The 17,295-nt window shown below is 38.9% G+C and overlaps 3 protein-coding genes across 4 annotated transcripts; 2 read left to right on the top strand and 1 right to left on the bottom strand.

Moving 5' to 3' along the window:
- Window positions 1-846: 846 nt before the first annotated feature.
- Window positions 847-2,767, top strand: LOC144647839 (uncharacterized). Its single transcript, XM_078507543.1, has 4 exons — window positions 847-1,333; window positions 1,505-1,610; window positions 2,004-2,155; window positions 2,358-2,767. Exons 1-3 carry the CDS (start codon window positions 1,093-1,095, stop codon window positions 2,152-2,154), a joined length of 498 nt encoding a protein of 165 aa, XP_078363669.1. The 5' UTR covers window positions 847-1,092; the 3' UTR covers window position 2,155; window positions 2,358-2,767.
- A 1,100-nt stretch (window positions 2,768-3,867) lies between these two features.
- LOC144650141 (uncharacterized) lies at window positions 3,868-5,401 on the top strand. Its single transcript, XM_078509799.1, has 2 exons — window positions 3,868-4,169; window positions 4,870-5,401. Exons 1-2 carry the CDS (start codon window positions 4,054-4,056, stop codon window positions 5,228-5,230), a joined length of 477 nt encoding a protein of 158 aa, XP_078365925.1. The 5' UTR covers window positions 3,868-4,053; the 3' UTR covers window positions 5,231-5,401.
- Window positions 5,402-5,485: 84 nt separating this feature from the next.
- On the bottom strand, window positions 5,486-8,362 carry LOC144650140 (uncharacterized). Of its 2 annotated transcripts, XM_078509798.1 has the most exons (6): window positions 8,288-8,362; window positions 8,092-8,168; window positions 7,329-7,857; window positions 7,035-7,250; window positions 5,741-6,821; window positions 5,486-5,580 (listed from the first exon to the last, which is right to left on the bottom strand). In XM_078509798.1, the coding sequence occupies exons 3-5, from the start codon at window positions 7,488-7,490 to the stop codon at window positions 6,321-6,323; spliced, it is 879 nt and encodes a 292-aa protein (XP_078365924.1). In that variant the 5' UTR covers window positions 7,491-7,857; window positions 8,092-8,168; window positions 8,288-8,362; the 3' UTR covers window positions 5,486-5,580; window positions 5,741-6,320. The 2 variants fall into 2 exon arrangements, with proteins under 2 accessions (XP_078365924.1, XP_078365923.1); XM_078509797.1 differs by having other exon boundaries at window positions 7,035-7,857.
- Between the last annotated feature and the right edge of the window lie 8,933 nt (window positions 8,363-17,295).

Raw genomic sequence — 17,295 nt, forward strand, 5'->3', positions numbered from 1 at the left:
TCCAAACATGAGAGTTCTTGGTTAAATGATCCTAGACGCAGTTTATGCAAAAAAGATAAAACTGGTGAAACAAGTCTAACTTGCATTTTCTAGCAGTATCTCTCAGTTCAGCAACTTCATGTAGACCTTTCTTTCTTATACGTTGCAGTTGTGACCATGTACTCATCTTTTCAGCAGTTGGTTGAATTGCATAAAAGGTAGCACGTAGGACTTGATATGAAGGAAATCCTGTAAGACAGTGGTACTTTTTGTTTCCAAATGAAGTAACAAGGGTTGTGCATCTGGCAAGCTCTCAGTGAATTCATTCGGGCAATAGTTTCACATCAAAGCCATCCTTTAAATCAATTGCAGAAAATAAGTCACAAAAAGGAAAGAAACATGTCTGGTCATGATAAATAAGTAAATTAGAGTTTTAAAATGATTCTTGCTGTCTCAGAAACAATACAGTACATGTTGAACCAACACAAACAGTGAACGAACATGATTACATAGCTAGCGCCACACAAGTTGAAGCACAGTCTACTAAGGAGATGCTCGTAGCTGTACAAGAAAGAATACATGAGCTTGAGCATAAGCTTGATTGTCGTGATAATCACCTGTCTTCAATTGTACAATTACACACCAAACCAGATGACATCACAAAGTTTTATCATCACCTTAAAGTCTGCCGTTAGTTATTTCACATAAAATGCATGCTCGAAAAGACTACAAAGTAATGAGAAATTCATGAAGTGTGAAAGCTGCAAGTTAAAACAATCATCTACCCCTCCCCACCTTGTATGTTCGAGGGCCAACCTAAACTAAAATCAAAAAATAAATAAACCTAGTTTTTGTTATGAAATTTAAAGGACCTCTCCCAACCATAATACCTTGCGCGCGCGAAGAGTGAAATCGGCCATTTTATCTGCAATCCAACGTCGGACATTTCGCGAAGTGAAAAGAAATCGCCGTCCATCCTTGTGCACTCGCTTCATTGAGGTCGTCAACTACAACATTTGCTTTTTAAAATTATCAGTCCTTATATTTGACGTATTATTTCTTCATTATTTTACTGTTTGGAGTGAAATTTATTGGTTAAACTGGAGGTCTTCGATGGCCTTTCATGTCCCTCAACGCGGACGGCCAAAGGCAACCGAAGGAACAAAAAGAATTCTCCTTCGAGAGTCAACTTTTCGCCTCTGGAACAAAAGAAAAGAAAGTCTAAATATCACAGGGCTAAGTAACAGCCAATTTGCGGAGATATTGCTCCATCAGAACATCGAGGAGCTTCGTGCGAGGAGCAGTTCCTTTCAAGAATCGTCAGCTGAAACTTCTAACGTCGAACCCATTTCAAGTAAGATTCCTGTCTTATTTATCTTTTTCCCAAGGCCATTATAGTCTTGTTTTTTGTATTTTTCAATCTGTGTTATCTAAATCCAGTAAAGAAAGTATATTCCACTTTTAGCACGAAGATTATTTTATACTCTACTCTGACATTCGAATAATGTTTTCTATACGTATCTAGGTAGACGTGGGCTCTTCCAGTCAACCCCCTTGAGAAAAAGAGCAAGGCTCGAAATAGATGTGTCTCCTGTTGTTCATGGCAGAAATCAAGATGAATCAAATACATTGTGAGTATACACGTTCTATGCCACTTCATTGATTGTTTTGGTTTATACAAACGAAAGGCTGGATGAATGTATCTTTAGCTGAAAATATTCTGACCTGCTTGCTAACAAATGGGCAAAGGTACATGTGACAACAGTGCTTTCAGGGCTTGTTTATTATGATTTTTCTACACAAACAAACCTAAGTCAATTGTTAGTGCAAATGTTTTAGTTGTCTTATTATTATTGATTAATTTGCCTAGTTTTCTGGCACTGAACATTCTTATAAATGTTTTTGAACTATCACTGTATTATAGGTTTTGAATGAGGTCTTATGCATCCAAGGCTTGAGTAGGACAGATGACAATGATGATGATAGGTTTTGAATATTGTTATATCATTATTTTCCTCACACAGTGTTGACATAACTGGGGAATCTGTTGGGTTAGACCCGAAAGGAGACGATTCTCTTGTGCAAGAAATTTCAGTGTCTGCAGTGTCAATTGTGCTACCATCAATCCTGCATTTGGGAGTATTATTGGAGATCCATTTTCGGATGAAATTATAAGGTATGTACTTGTGTGACAATTGATTTTACTTTACGGCAAACTTAGGATCATATTCTGGTTGTAGTTGTTGATCTTTTACTCCATTGATACATGTAAGTGTAGCTAACTCAAGGTTTTTTTTTCACATTAGAGGTTTCCCACTTTACTTTCTTTGTTTAGAGCAAAAACAATATCCAAGCTTTGTTTTGTCTTTTCTTTATAGTTCTGATCCTGGTTCAAGTGATGAGTCCACTGACGGTTCTTTGTCAGATGACGGGTTGTCTGATGACTTGTCCAGTGAAGGTGAACGCAAAGAGGAAGACTCATATCAGCCTCTGTCTTTCAGTTTAGTAATTGTCCCATTGATGAAATCAGAGACATCTTGTACCCATTATAGGTAGTAAAGTAACATCCTCTGGTATAACAAAAAGTGAGAGTGAGGAAGAGAAGCCTAAAAGTGACTGAAAGTTACTTTGGCAGTCAGTGAAAGCTGTCCATATTTATGGCGCAAGAAAGAATTGTATGAATTTTGCTTGTTTATTATTAATTTTATAATTAATTTTAATCATTTTAAAATAATGTATTGTTTTGCAGTTCCCATGAGCATTCAGTCGATGACAGTGCAACTCTGACGGCTATGATTGTGCCCAGTGATGAAAGTGAGCGCGGCAAGGACCCCAAGAAGAACCTGAAATCTGCCCTGATGATGCTACCAGAAATGGGACCTGTAAAGACGAACACAAGAGAAACTAAAAGAAAAGGTACAGAAGGACTTTATGGAACTTCAGAAGTGCAAAGATTCGTCACTAAAATATCAAGCCATGTACGAAGGTGCACGAGTGATGGTGGATGTAGACAAAATTGTGCCATTGTTTGAGGGTCCTTGTGAGAAGGAGAGTTGTGAAGAAAAAAAAGAAGTTGTGGAGCAAAAGCTTGAAGCTGGTGTGCTGACAGTAAGATATTGGTGCAAAAACGGCCATCATGAGGTGTGGCACTCGTCCAAAGTGCTTTCCAACTAAGGTGGACAAAAACTGTTTGTTTCCTCAACTCTGTTGGCAGCAGCAACATTAATTACAGGGAATAACTTTGAGAAAATCAGCCTCTTCGCACGTTGTTTGAACTTGAATTTCATCTCGTCAACAACCTTTCACCGCATTCAGACATTTTATATTGTTCCAAGCATCAAGGAACTATGGGGTGAAATGAAAGTAAAAGTTTGGAATGTATTTGAAAAGGAGCTTTTAATTCTGTGTGGTGATGGGCGAATGGACTCTCCTGGTTTCAGTGCTAAGTACTGCCTGTACACCATGATGGACCACTTCCTGGATCTAATTGTCGATGTTAAGGTAGTGGACAAAAGAGAGGCAGGTGGAACTTCTTCACTCATGGAAAAGATGGGATGCAAGAGGATCCTTGAGAGAATAGTGAGGATACTAAATCTTCAAGAGCTTGTCACTGCATGATGCTTCTAGTGTTATAATGAAGATGGTGCGAGCACAGCATAGATTTAGTTGCTTACAATAACTGTTGTTTAAATATCATATCTGAAGAATAAAATCAAAGCCTGTCATACATGTGCCATACAGTAACTAAACACTGTACCATAAATCTAATTTTCATATTCCAATTTACAGAGTAGCAAAGCTGCTACATTGTAGTATCCATGAATGGAAAGCAGTAATAAGATGGTCTTTACTGTTTATTTATTTATTGTTCAACTAGTACATGTAACTAGTAATTTTGCAGTTCAAATAAACCTTGTTGCTGTTGCTTTAGACAAATCCATGAAAAAAATAACCACACATTTAGGCTGTATAAAGAAAAAAATCTTGATATTATAATATCAAAATTTAATCCTTCACCTTTTTATAAACTTTCTTTTTGGAATCTATGAGTTTTGATTTTGGGAAATCCTGCAAATGGAAAGGTTGATAAATGATTGTATTGTTTGTTTTAACTCTTCTAGGCACACAAACAAACTGGAAAATTTCAACTCCATGTGCTTGAAATATGCTTCCAAGCGCATTGCATTCTCGTAAGTATCAACCATTTTACTGTATGTAGATTTCTCCATTTCTTTTTGTGACTGTTGCCCTCCCCCCCCCCCCCTTTGGGAGTATGCTAGAAGACTACAAATTTCCTTTAGTTCTTTACTAGTTAGATGTGTTTCAACATAATCAAAACAAATTATTGTCCTTTCTACCCACAATCCAACTGACAGTCTAAACCTCATAAGAAATCCACAAATAATAAACATCCTGCTGAAGTGTCTGTATGCCTAATTGAAGAAACATTAACCTTGCGAAAAGCATAAACCATCAATAATATGAGGTTAAGCTTTTTGATATTCCTTTTGTTGAAAATCAAGACATTTCGTTTCTTCGAGAGCCTTTAGAGTAAGACTTATGCAACATGTCTTATTATAGTGTTTATCCTGTCACAGACAACAATTATTTTTTCGTTTTTCCAGTCAACATGTGGGTAGCATCATTCTAGTTTATGCTTTTTATGTGTAAACAATTCTTCAATCAAGTATATATTTGGTCCATGACATTGTCATCTGATCACAGCTAGTTTTAGTGGCTTTTCAGATACAGAACCCCTACACCAGGCCATGGTCTCCAGAGTCTTGAGCTATTTTGACCTAGCACAAAAATGGAATTGTCAAACACTGCTTTATTTATTTACTTATAACTTTGATTGATCAATTAATTAATCACTTTATTTATTTTTAGGTATGAAGTATTTACTGGAAGGTGTTTATTGGCTGCGCTTGATCATAACTTTCATATTTTCTGGAAGACAATCGATGGGAAATTCAAGAAATTGTACTCCAAGCGTTTCGGGAACTGGAGAGCGGAAGCGGTGAAAGAAGACAAGAGCTACATGTATAGCTACTGGCCAGCACTGATTGCAGAAATACTGTGTAAGAGAGCTGAGGATCAGGAAACTGCAGCAAGACATGTCACTGTGTCTCCAACAAATCCCCAGCACCTAGCCCCAACCATAGCTATGAGGGAGTCACCAGCTACTGACGATTTGGTCGCTGCAAGATTGTCAAGGTTCAAACAGCAGGCATCACAGAAATTGGAGTAAACCCACCCAATGACACTTATATGTTCCATAACTTGAAGCATTTTATTGCTTTACCAACATTTTGAATTTTATTACAGTTGAATCCCGATAACTCGAACCTTCAAGGGAAATCGAAAAAGGTTCGAGATATCGGGAGTTCGAGTTATCAATGGTAAAATAAGTACAGAAAATGGACTGATAGGGAATCGAAAAAGGTTTGAGTTAGCGGGAGTTCGAGTTATTGAGGGTTCGCGTTACCGGGATTCAACTGTACAACAAGTTTAAAACTGGTCGAGACACTTGTAAAACAGGTCCAGATACTACAATATGTAAACCAAAAGCTTAGATGTTTCTTTCCCTGGTACCCCTCTCTCCCATCCACAGTTGTCACCCTAATGGTGGATTTCCACTGACGCGTAAATTTTTACGTGCGTGAAAAAAATTAGAGACAATGTATGAACGGCCTGCGTAAACGTGTACGCAAGCCGTTCATACATTGTCTCTAATTTTTTTACGCACGTAAAAAATTACGGGTCAGTGGAAATCCACCATAAGTTTTACACATTTTCTTGGAATAAGTAGTGCAGGGAGGGGTAGGGGGTGATGCATATGGATCGGTCCACCACTTTGGCCAAAATAGTCAAATTGAATTAGCTGTATCTCTCAGAGCAGACCACTTTTTTGTAAAGGTAGTGCTAACTAGTGTTTCACTATAATACCAGAGTGAATTTTGACTAGAGGCTGAGCAATAATTTTAATTTATTAGTGTAAATATTCTTGATTAGACTTATTTTTATGAATTGTATGCAGTCACGCAATCTTGAATGCTTGCAAGCTACTGGTAGCTGCTTTGAATTCATATTCAGTCATGATTTTTGTAAAATATTTATTTATAATTTCTAATAAATATAATCATGCGTATAAATAGAATGACATTTTATCTGAAACTTGTCATTTTCTTGAAGCTATGAGCATATTATAAATAATGAATTTTAGTTGGCATTTTTACAGATACTTGGAGCTTTCTGGTGTGGTCTTCTTTTGCAAAAAGCTTTGCAAAATTACATTTGATTATCAAGAAAAACTAAATATAAAAATTCTTATCCAGGTACTATGATTGCCTATATCCCATATAAATTCCATCTGGGGCAGGATAAAATCTCCTTATTGTAAGGACGACACAGGAAGGCAAAACTTGTCGGTTTCCCTTTCCAAGTTTACCATATTTCCACAAACAATATTGCCTGTAGGCTGCCTTTCTGTACGAATTAGTAGAATAATCAGGTTCCTCGGCAAGTATGTCGAACCTTGCCTGAATAGCTAACGTCAGAACCTCTCGGTCAAGACAGATGTTTTGATACATAGCGTACGAAGTTACACAAGTTCTTTTCTTACAACAAACGTTCTCCATGTCTAGGGGCATTGGTCTACAGACTGAGCAATCGCACCATTCAGGGACATCATCATCTCGATCAGGGCCAGGGTCAGGTTCGGCAGAGTCACTGATTTCTGCTCTGACGTTCTTGGCATAATCCAAACTGCCTCTGCCTTGGCTGAGAAGTCTGAGAAGGATTTGGTCCTTTTCATCTGTGGCCAGGGTTTTTATAAAATCCTGATGAAAAACGTAGATAACACGCGGTATAAATTTGAGAAAAATATCTTCCGGAAACATACAATTATTTCTTATAACAGACCCTGAATTCTATTTAGCTGCAAAGTTTACAGTATAGTTATAACGAAGAAGGTGATTGGGGATTCATTGGGAAATGTGACAAAACGTCTAAGACAATGATTGCGTGGTCATATATTTCAGAACTAAACTTACTTGTATTTCTCGTTCTGCGGTAGCGGCTTGCTCTTGATGACGAGCAAAAGCACTGGGGTTTCTATTGACGACAATTTCTACTGCTTTATTCTTGCACGCCGCCTTCTTCGTTCCACACGTGCAGTTGCTGAAGCATTTCAGCGAAGCATTTTTGCATGGACAGCCCGGGGTTTTAGCCGTCTCTTTACGGCTACACGTATTCTTACAGGAACAGGTCTGTGACAGGACAAAATATATGATATTGTAAACAATGATTAAAAACGATTCACATCGAAAATGTAGGATTGAGCTTACCACTCGAGTCACGTTGGCCAAAGGGACAGCGTGAGATGTTACTGCGATCGATCCCTCGTTTCTTCGATCTTGTGGTGCCACAGGCGAACCGTATACATTTACGGACGTTGGTGGGCTCTCAATATCGATATTTACACTTGTTTCTTGGTCCATTTCTTCCATTTTCGTGCAGTCCACGGCGATCTTTTGACAGTTCTTTCACGTGTCAAGCCGTTTGTGAGCCACGCGACCGGGCATACCGGCATCAAAACAATAACAGAGGCGCGCAAGGTATTATTTGCATTTTGTTACATTTAACATAAATAACTCCTCACACCATTTCGTGTGATGGGTCCATCATTTTACTCGTTTTCTTGCATTTGTCATTCATAATTAATTCATAATTGAATTTACAATAGCAACCTTTTCGTCCTTGTATTGCAGTTTTCTCATAACTTATAACCAAAGTCAAAACAAAGAACCCCAGATCAATTCAGTGCAGGCAACAATCTGAGCGACACAATCCTGAGGCTGTGAACAACGCAATAACCTTAACAAAAACATAAAAAGTACAAATAAATTGCCGTCTGTAGTCTGCAAATCTACACACATATGCAAGTGAAGTATTAACCAGCAGACTGTTCATTTACAACCGTTACCGCGTATACCGCAGAGCTCGAGTACACTTTTGCTTGTTCATTGAAACAAAAAAAAATTGAAAAGAAGTTAAGTTGTACAGAAAAATATCAGCTAAAACTTTAGAAAAACAATTGCGAGCGCTCACCTGAGTTTAATAGCTCTTCGCACGATGTCAGACATTTTGCATTGTACATTCCTGCATGATTCTTGTACAGCCCGTGTCTGCAGACAGAACAGAAACCAAAGTTCTTTTCAAATTGATTCGTACAATGCATAAAAGGGAAAATTATATTTTCACGACTTTCATACAGGTTGAAATGAAAACATGAAGAAGATATTACCTGAGCACAAGCTGAAAAGCTGCAAAAAACGATCAAAACAGCTTTATGAACGACAACAACAGTTTTTCTTCCACTTAATGCTTCGTGTAAAACGTCACCAATATTCCCTTCTGTCAATCGAGGCTGACGAAAGCGCGTGATGACGTCATAACCCAGGACTTTACCCCCAAGAAGGGGAGCCCCTCACGGAAAGAGGTCCGATCTTTTAAAGTGTATTTTTTAAATAAAGAAAAGATTTAATTTTCGACATAAAAAACCGCGACATGTTAGCTTCATTTCATGCAGTCCATTCCAACGTTCCAGCCTTCTCGAGGATCGCTCGTGTGCCACACCCCTGACTCGCCATTGGTCAAGAGCTCAGAAGATTGACACTTTTGGGAAAGGAGAAGCGCAAAGGTCCCAGCCTTCTCCCGCCCTGGTGTCAGTTTTCAATATGGCCTCCCCCAGCTGTAGCTGCGAACCTGCAGTACGTCGTTTTTTCGAGCTATGCGATTGAATGAATATTTAGTGCTGCTTAGACGCCTTCTTTGCAAGAAAGTTGCTTTCCCCTCCATTTTAGACGTCTGGTACAGATTCAAGAGACAGATAAACCCTTCTAAGCCCTTACGATTCTCGCCACAACTCGAGGCAAGTCTTGCAGCTCGAATGGATCTGACGCGACTACAAGTCGGCTACAAGTCAAGTGTGGCTCTATTCAGAGGCTAGGAAGATAAGAAGTTTCTTCAATAACGCAGGTATGTGGACTATTACTGTATTAAACAGTGTTTACGATCTAGGACACGAAACATGCGTCTTCAAGAGGAATAATTGCATAATTTTGCTTCGTCTTCGTCGAATGTCATGTTTCTCGACAGTTCGTGAGATCTCATTCCCTCTGGTACGTTTGACTCAGCAATTGAAAACAGGTTGAAATGAAAACATGAAGAAGATATTACCTGAGCACAAGCTGAAAAGCTGCAAAAAACGATCAAAACAGCTTTATGAACGACAACAACAGTTTTTCTTCCACTTAATGCTTCGTGTAAAACGTCACCAATATTCCCTTCTGTCAATCGAGGCTGACGAAAGCGCGTGATGACGTCATAACCCAGGACTTTACCCCCAAGAAGGCTACAAGTCAAGTGTGGCTCTATTCAGAGGCTAGGAAGATAAGAAGTTTCTTCAATAACGCAGGTATGTGGACTATTACTGTATTAAACAGTGTTTACGATCTAGGACACGAAACATGCGTCTTCAAGAGGAATAATTGCATAATTTTGCTTCGTCTTCGTCGAATGTCATGTTTCTCGACAGTTCGTGAGATCTCATTCCCTCTGGTACGTTTGACTCAGCAATTGAAAACAGTTCTAGCAAAGACTCGAAGCACATTTGGGCCATTCCATGTTATATCCAAACCCTGTTTATAGCAGAGATTTTCCAAAGGGGCTTTGAAAGTCACTTCCCATGGGGTAACCCTGTTGGCATTTTTGTTTTGATCGTTCGAATATTTCTGATGGGGTTAAAGAAAGGTTGACTTTTTTCGGAAGAGGTTTTGAAAAACCGGGTTATTTCTGAAGGGGAGTATCATGCCAGCACTTTGATCTTTTCTAGGGGGTAAATTTTGATGGGGGGTGGGGGGGGGGGGGTGTGTGGATATAAAATGGAATGGCCCTTTACATGCAAGGCAAAAGTATCTATAATATTTGTAATAACATAACATAACATGAACTTTATTTAAACTCGAATTGTAGAGTAGCCTGAAAAAGGCTAATATCTTCGAGAAACATAAATTGTAATCAAAGTCTCTTCGAGATACCGACTTTTTTTGCATGAAGTATGAGTCGAAGGTTTATCCTGTGCAGTCAAAAAGCCGTATGCATGATTTCAGCGTGGATTTTCTCGGAAACTATTGGAGGGATGAAGTTCAAATTCGGCGAAGAGATAGAGCAACAACTCACCGATCGATAGCCGTCGTCAGATAGGTGAGATTTTCAGTAGTTTGGCGTTAATTCCGATTTGAAGTGGAGGAGGTCGCTGCTGGCGGCCGCCGACTTGCAAGCCTTGCCTCCTCTTTCTCTCTTACTGGCCTTCGGCCGGCTAAATCAGTTAAAAAAAGTGCTTAAAACGGCCCGCGCAGGCGAAGAAATACAACACATGAGTCGATAAACGTTTCATTAAACTTTATTGAGATATTTAGAGCGAAATGTAGTTAGATATGTTATTTCCAGAGCTTTATTTCAGTAACCCTTATAGATTTCAAAATTTCTTTTGTTCGTCTCATGTCAACAACAATAATTAACCACGAACACATAGCGTGGTCTGCCTGTGATGCAACATTGCTGTCAACACGAGGTCACGTCCCTAACGACCTAGGCTGATGACGAAATAGAATGGGCGCTTGTAGCGACCAAATTTGGCCTAAAAAAGAAGCCTTAAAAGAAGCCCCCATCTCTTGCATTTGTTTTAACTTCAATAATATCTTTGAAAAGAGCAAGTTTTTTGGTATGGTTTATTTTTGACGTTTGTAATTTTTAAACGATGTAAGTGCTAGTGGCTATTTATTCGTGTTTTAGTTACGCAATCCATTGTTTGTGCGACGCTTTTTATAGATCGCCTTTCAGACACACGTGCGTTGAGATAAGAAAGCTGACATGTCACTTTTAACATTGTTATATAACGTTTGTAAATGACAAGTCACGTTTTTTCCACGAGATCGCGTGGTCACCCACAGCGGAAAGTAATCCCTTGAGAAATTAAAATATTCCCTTGAGAAATTAAAAAAGTCCCTTGAGAGTAGACAAGAATGTTCCAAATTTTGCCCCACATAACTGCTATTCTCCTATTTTCGCTTGTAAACAAGCAAAAAAAAGTCGCAAAAAGGAAAATTTACATTTAAAATCTATTTACATCTATTTACATGAAGAAAAAAAAAGTGAAAAAAGAAAAATGTTAAGATGTACCATTATGCCTGAAAGGAGATTCCTTTTAGGAGTCTTTTAAAACCAGTTAAAGTAGGTTCAGATCTTACATTATTAGGTAAGGAGTTCCAGGCCTTAGATGCAAAATAACGAAAAGAGTTGAGGCCATAAGTAGTTGTAACAGGTTTACAATAACCCCAACAAATGTTGTAGCTTTATGGCTGGCAGCCAGTCTTGGTCTTCAAAACATTAAATAACAAGCAGTCCAAATTAGTTTTTAACTTTTTGCTTAACTCAGCCAATTCAACCTTTTGAATGCTGGTGAATGCCCCCCAAAACAAAACGCCCTGGGCATAATGCCCCAGGGATTTTTATGTGAAATATGTTTGCTTCTATTCTAAAACCTTTGGTTGGGTACTTTTCAAACACGAAGAATAAACAACCAGTTCCTTTCCCATTGGGAAGTTATTTTACATGAATTATCTACTTTCTATACACCTTACAAAAGGGTGATTTGTCAGGGCATTTTGTCTTAGGGGTGTTTCGACAGGTTACCCAAGCTATCATTATAACGATTAAGAAGTCTGAAGCAATTTGAAAGAGTGTTATAGATCTGAAATCTAAGGTTTTGTTCCCCTGGGCATAGAAAACAATTTCATGTGACACTTCAAAAGTTCTGCATGGCTAAGACTGTTGGTCAGGGTTTTCAAATCACTAAATGACTGACAGTCCAATTTTTTTCTAAATTCTTGTTGATCAAAAGTACTATGACAGTGATATCACCAGGAATATTACCCTGGGGTGTCCCAGGGCCCCATCTGCTAAAAAATAGGGGCCCGTAACAACATTAGGGGGACAAAGTTACTCGTGGTTCATGGCTGATGTGAAAAAATCCTTCGTGATTTCTCTGCCGTTCAATCATGAATGCATATTTAAATGGGAATTAACTCTTGCAATGGTGGTCCTTCAGCTGAAATAACCATCAGTGTGTAAGTCAATTTCTCTAACCTCAGACAATGTTTAAGGTTAGATAGATAGATGCTTTATTAAAACTAAATTACAACCCGAGGGTTGAATAATATAGTTTTTTACAAATTTTTTTTTACAATGGTTAAAAAAGGCTAAAATTTCTTATATATACAAAATGAAATATACAGTTATGAAATGTCAAAAATTGAAAAATTTGAGCGCATTACTAAGAATGATTATTTTTTCTTAGTCTGCATTATGATTGGGCAATGTCAAGGCCACAGCAGCATGTTTATGAAGATAAGAAAATGAATCCTTGTAAAACGTTTAAATTATGCTCTAAAGAGTTCCTATGCTTTCATGCTCTGTTGTGCCATGGTGTATCAATTGTGTAATGTCAACAAAAATCACACAGTACAAATATCCTGAGCCCACACACTAAATAGTCTGTTACATGAAGTACCAAACTGATCCAATATGGCGGCCAATATGTTCACGATTCAATAACGATGCTTGCGCCAAACTTCGCTACATACTTGTGACCAACGAAGGTAAAGACAATAAATTTAAAGGTTTTTAATCTTGTTACAAAGTTTTCTTTATTCATTTGAATTAGAAAAAAGCTGGAGTGTTCGATTGACCATTAAAACTACTCAATTATCATTCAAAAATTTGTTTGACTCGTGTCTTGCTCCTGCGCTCTAATGGGCGTATCTTCTTGGCTTGTATTGCGCCATCTCAATTTTTTGTGCGGGAATCCCGCAAGGCCGCAGCCTGGTGAGAACACTGCTATGATATGTTAATTCAGAAGTGCTAAGTGATTTAGAAGAGTGCTATAATTTAGACACCCAACCTTTCTAATATTCTTTTATGGTGGGCACAAAATATGTAAAACAATTTTGAATGTCAGTCTTGTAATGTTTTGACATAAAGGCACTAACAACAATGAAAGCTAAGTTGCTTTTTTCCTTTTTTCCCAAGGTGACCAAGGTAGTGACAGTGAGACTGGGCGCTGCATAGAATATATACTTGGATTCCAACAGATCTACTGCCGCTGTTGAGAACCTTGGTAAATCTGATGGATAAGCTTACTTTATAATGTTGATCTGGCAACCAGGTTAGTTTATTTGGGGGGTGGGTGGGGGCACTATACAAGAATTCAAATAAAATGACAATACTTAAACCCTTTGCTGCGTGCCATTTTTCCACCTGCACCCGCCAACCAAAAATGAGTATTTTGCAAAATTGGAAAATACCTTGATATATTAAACATTTTAAACAGGTTTTAGCTACATAAATCAAATTTGAATCAAATGTACATTAAAACTCATGATAGAACAACAATAAAAACTCATCATTCGAAAGCATGCGAAAAGTTCATGGTCTGAGCTTTTACATTTGTCCAAATTATCTTCATTCTTTTAGTCAAATTCATCGCCAGAAAAATCCTCCTTGATGTCAGAATTTTTCCACGATCTATCTGGAGCTTTGTTTAAATTATTTCTGCTCATTGCTTGCCAGTTTCATGCAAAAAAAGAACAAAACAACCACATAATTTACCGAAGAAGCACTTTGCAAATCCAAGATGGCAGATAGCATGAGCTATTCTGAAAAGGAATAAAACTAAGTATTGAATACAAATCACATGTTCGATTACTCAATCAATAAACGATCAACTAACTTGCAGTTAACCCTTTCACACCTGAACCGGCCAAAACCGGCCGGCCGGAAACTGCGCTGCTATTCCTGAACCGGCCAAAACCGGCCGAAAAAAAGTCATTGATTTGACCTTCCCACCCCTCCCCCAATAAAGTACATTAGCTCACCAGCTTTCAGTCTATTGTTTTTAAGTTATTGACCAATCAAATTATAGTTACTGCGCATAACAAAGACCTCCCGAGTATGAGAGAGAGGGATGCAAATTTTGTCTTGTATCATGACCGAGCGTGCAAACATGGCGACAGTCACGAAAGGTTTCTGTAAAGGAACCTTTTGTGCATTGTCGTTCGTGAGCGAGAAAACCACTTAGTTTATTATCAACTTGGAGATGATAAAGCAAAGAAACTTCCTTTGTGGCAGGAATTTGCTTTATCATCTCCAAATTGACAACAACCTAAGTGGAAAATGGCGACGCAAGTAAATCCTTTAAATGTTAGTTCTGAAGAATTCAGGGCGATTTTCGGGGATTCTGATGAAGAAGACACCAGTAATATTGACGGAGATAGTTCTGATATAGATTTCGAAGGTATTGATGAAGATGGTGAGGAAAGCGATGAAGAAATTGACAACGAAGGAGCCGCCGAAAACGACCACGAAGAGCCACGACAACAATGGACGGCTAACCTCAGCAACATCGCTGCTGGCGAATTTACTGCTCGATCGGGAATCGTCGTAGACGTTGGAGACGAGCCTAAAGCTGATGATTTTTTTACCTTGATGTTTGGCGAAGATCTTTTTGACAAAATCGTGCTAGAGACAAACCGCTACGCTCGCCAAAAATTAGCCGACAACCAACAACGTCTTGCTAAATGGCGCGACATCACGAAACCTGAATTGAAAGCTTACTTCGGAATTTGTGTCATCATGGGGTTGAATATCCTTCCAAAAGTTGCCCACTACTGGTCATCCGACATTTTTATGGGCAATGAAGGAATAAAGCGAGTGATGCCGAAAAACAGGTTCGAAGAAATAAGCCAATATTTGCATCTCAATGATACGAGTCGGGAACCAGCGCGTGGAGACGCAAATTTTGACAGACTTTACAAATGCCGCCCTGCTTTGACCGCTGTTCTGAGAAATGTTCAGCGCTGTTATTCGCCAACAAAAAACATTTCCATCGACGAGGGAATGATAGCGTTTAAGGGCAGACTTTCATTTCGGCAATATTTACCAGCTAAGCCGACAAAATACGGTATAAAAGTGTGGATGGCGGCCGAAGCTTCGAATGGCTTTGTCATCAATTTTTCTGTTTACCTAGGAAGCGACGGGCAAATTCGAAGGCGCCACGGCCTTGGATATGATGTCGTTATGGATATGGCACGTCCCTTTCTCAGAAGAAAACATCACGTTTTCTTCAACAATTTCTTTTCAAGCCCTGTTCTTTTAGAACATTTGCTTGACCAGCAAACATACGCGTGTTCAACAGTAAGATGCACACGCAAAGATCTGCCGCCATGTGCTAAGAATAAACTTCGTCAGCCAGGGCAAACGATCACGCGACAGAGAGGTAGCCTTCTGTTTACTAAGTGGCACGACAAGCGAGACGTGGCATTTTTATCGACAAATGTTTCGCCAGAAGAGCCTTCCCGTACCGTTCAACGTAAAAAGAACGGAAGAAACATCAAGATTCAAAAGCCGCGTGTCTCAGATGTTTACACGGCAAATATGGGAGGAGTTGATCGAGCCGATCAATTTCATTCGTATTATACCGTAGGAAGGCAGTCACGAAAGTGGTATAGATATATTTTTTGGTTTCTTTTTAATGTTGCTGCCTGTAATGGCTATATTCTTGAATGTGAGCACCGAAGAGGACGCCATCAGCGGAAACGATCACAAGCTGCTTTTCGTCTTGAGTTGGGGAAGCGCTTGATAAACGGCTTCAACTGCCGAAAGCGACAAGCCAACCAAGTGGCGGATCAAGAGCCCCAAAGAAATCACCAAGCGACTCGAATCGAAGGCCGAAAAAAAGAGTGTGTGAAGTGTAAATCTGCTGGCCGAAAAACAGCGAAAGGCTATCCTGTTGAAACCAGAAACAAGTGCCAACAGTGCGGTGTTGCGTTGTGTAAAGTGGGGTGCTTTGATGCTTATCACCGTGAAGACGCTTGAACATTAGAGTTCATTTCATGATCTCTAATTTCTGTTTTAGCGAGTGAAATAAACCTGTAAATATGCCAAAAACACTGGATATGACATTTATTTTCTTTATATTTTACATTTTGAAGTAATAAACTTGTATTTGAGTCTTATGATACAGCAGAAGCTTGGAACTGAGACCGCGGTAATGGCGGCAAATTCAAATTTTTTAATGAACATGAAGTTTGGAGTGACTTAACTTAAACAATTTTTTTCCTATGTGTATTTTAAGCTTTTCATTAAAAAGAATGATGTTTCAGCAATAATTTCCAATAAACAGTTTGGACTGTAAAGGCTTCAAATTCTACTGAGCATGCATGTTTTGAATTTTGGTGAGTTTATTGTGTGAGTATTCTAATTAGCTCCAGGAATAACAGGCGTTCAGGCTCATGAGGCCCCCAGGAGTGAAAGGGTTAATGTTTAAATGAAAAAAAATTGTTCCTAACAAAAACAGCACTCATCCTTTCAACTGTTGTTGGTTTTACTTATTCATGATCTTTTATGTCTTAAATATTTTTACTGCTGGCAATTAATCATACACTTTTTACACTGATTCATAATAACTTTTGTTTTCCAAGACAAATGCAACCTGAGCATTTTGTAGTTGAAATGCAGGGTTCTCAGTAGAACCCATAACCCGTAACACCTGTCACAAGTGTCACTTGCAAGTGTTACGGCTGTCAAAGCACTGCAGTCAATAGATGGAAGTTACATAGCCTTTGGCCATGTAGATCCCTGTTACGGGTGAAAACAACACAGCAACAGCTGGTAAAGTTAAATTTACAAATACTGGTAAAAAAGACATGCATATTGTACACAGGCCTACAATAACTCATTGGAAACCTTTTTGAAGGTTTTTTTTGCGCAGGATGGGCAACTCCTTTTCATGGACGGCGGAGCATTTTTCCAACTGGGGGGGCTGACTAGTGACTTGAAGTGGGGGGGGAGGCTTAAGGGACTCTTCTCTTATTAATTCTTTATCTTTTCTGTAAAAGGGGGGAGGGGCTAAAGCCCCCCAGCCCCCCCGGCTCCGCCATCCCTGCTTTTTCTCTTGAGCTGGAAGTTTTGGCTCAATCAAATACATGAAAGCATTTGGTTCAAACGTGAGGCAAGGCATTACTTAGAAGTCCTGATGGGGACTTGATGACTTGCTTCTCACCAGGGTCAACTATTTCATCAGGGCATTTGGAATTATGGTACCTGGATTCTGGTCTGGCTCTGTTGACATTGAAAGATGTAACTGACAAAAGAAGTTCTCTTGCAACTTGTAAGGTAATTGTTTAAAATGAT

The sequence above is a fragment of the Oculina patagonica genome, chromosome 4, assembly GCF_052425735.1.
Source record: "Oculina patagonica isolate OP01 chromosome 4, crgOcupat, whole genome shotgun sequence".
Taxonomy (NCBI): domain Eukaryota; kingdom Metazoa; phylum Cnidaria; class Anthozoa; order Scleractinia; family Oculinidae; genus Oculina; species Oculina patagonica.

Bases quoted from the DNA above. Each gene is read 5' to 3' on its own strand.
- LOC144650141 (XM_078509799.1), top strand. From the start codon at position 4,054: ATGGAAAGGTTGATAAATGATTGTATTGTTTGTTTTAACTCTTCTAGG. The intron at 4,170-4,869 runs GTAAGTATCAAC...ATTTATTTTTAG, and splicing joins TCCAAGCGCATTGCATTCTC to GTATGAAGTATTTACTGGAA.
- LOC144647839 (XM_078507543.1), top strand. From the start codon at position 1,093: ATGGCCTTTCATGTCCCTCAACGCGGACGGCCAAAGGCAACCGAAGGA. The intron at 1,334-1,504 runs GTAAGATTCCTG...ATACGTATCTAG, and splicing joins TAACGTCGAACCCATTTCAA to GTAGACGTGGGCTCTTCCAG. The intron at 1,611-2,003 runs GTGAGTATACAC...TTCCTCACACAG, and splicing joins CAAGATGAATCAAATACATT to TGTTGACATAACTGGGGAAT.
- LOC144650140 (XM_078509797.1), bottom strand. From the start codon at position 7,490: ATGGAAGAAATGGACCAAGAAACAAGTGTAAATATCGATATTGAGAGC. The intron at 6,822-7,034 runs GTAAGTTTAGTT...GTTTTTCATCAG, and splicing joins CCGCAGAACGAGAAATACAA to GATTTTATAAAAACCCTGGC.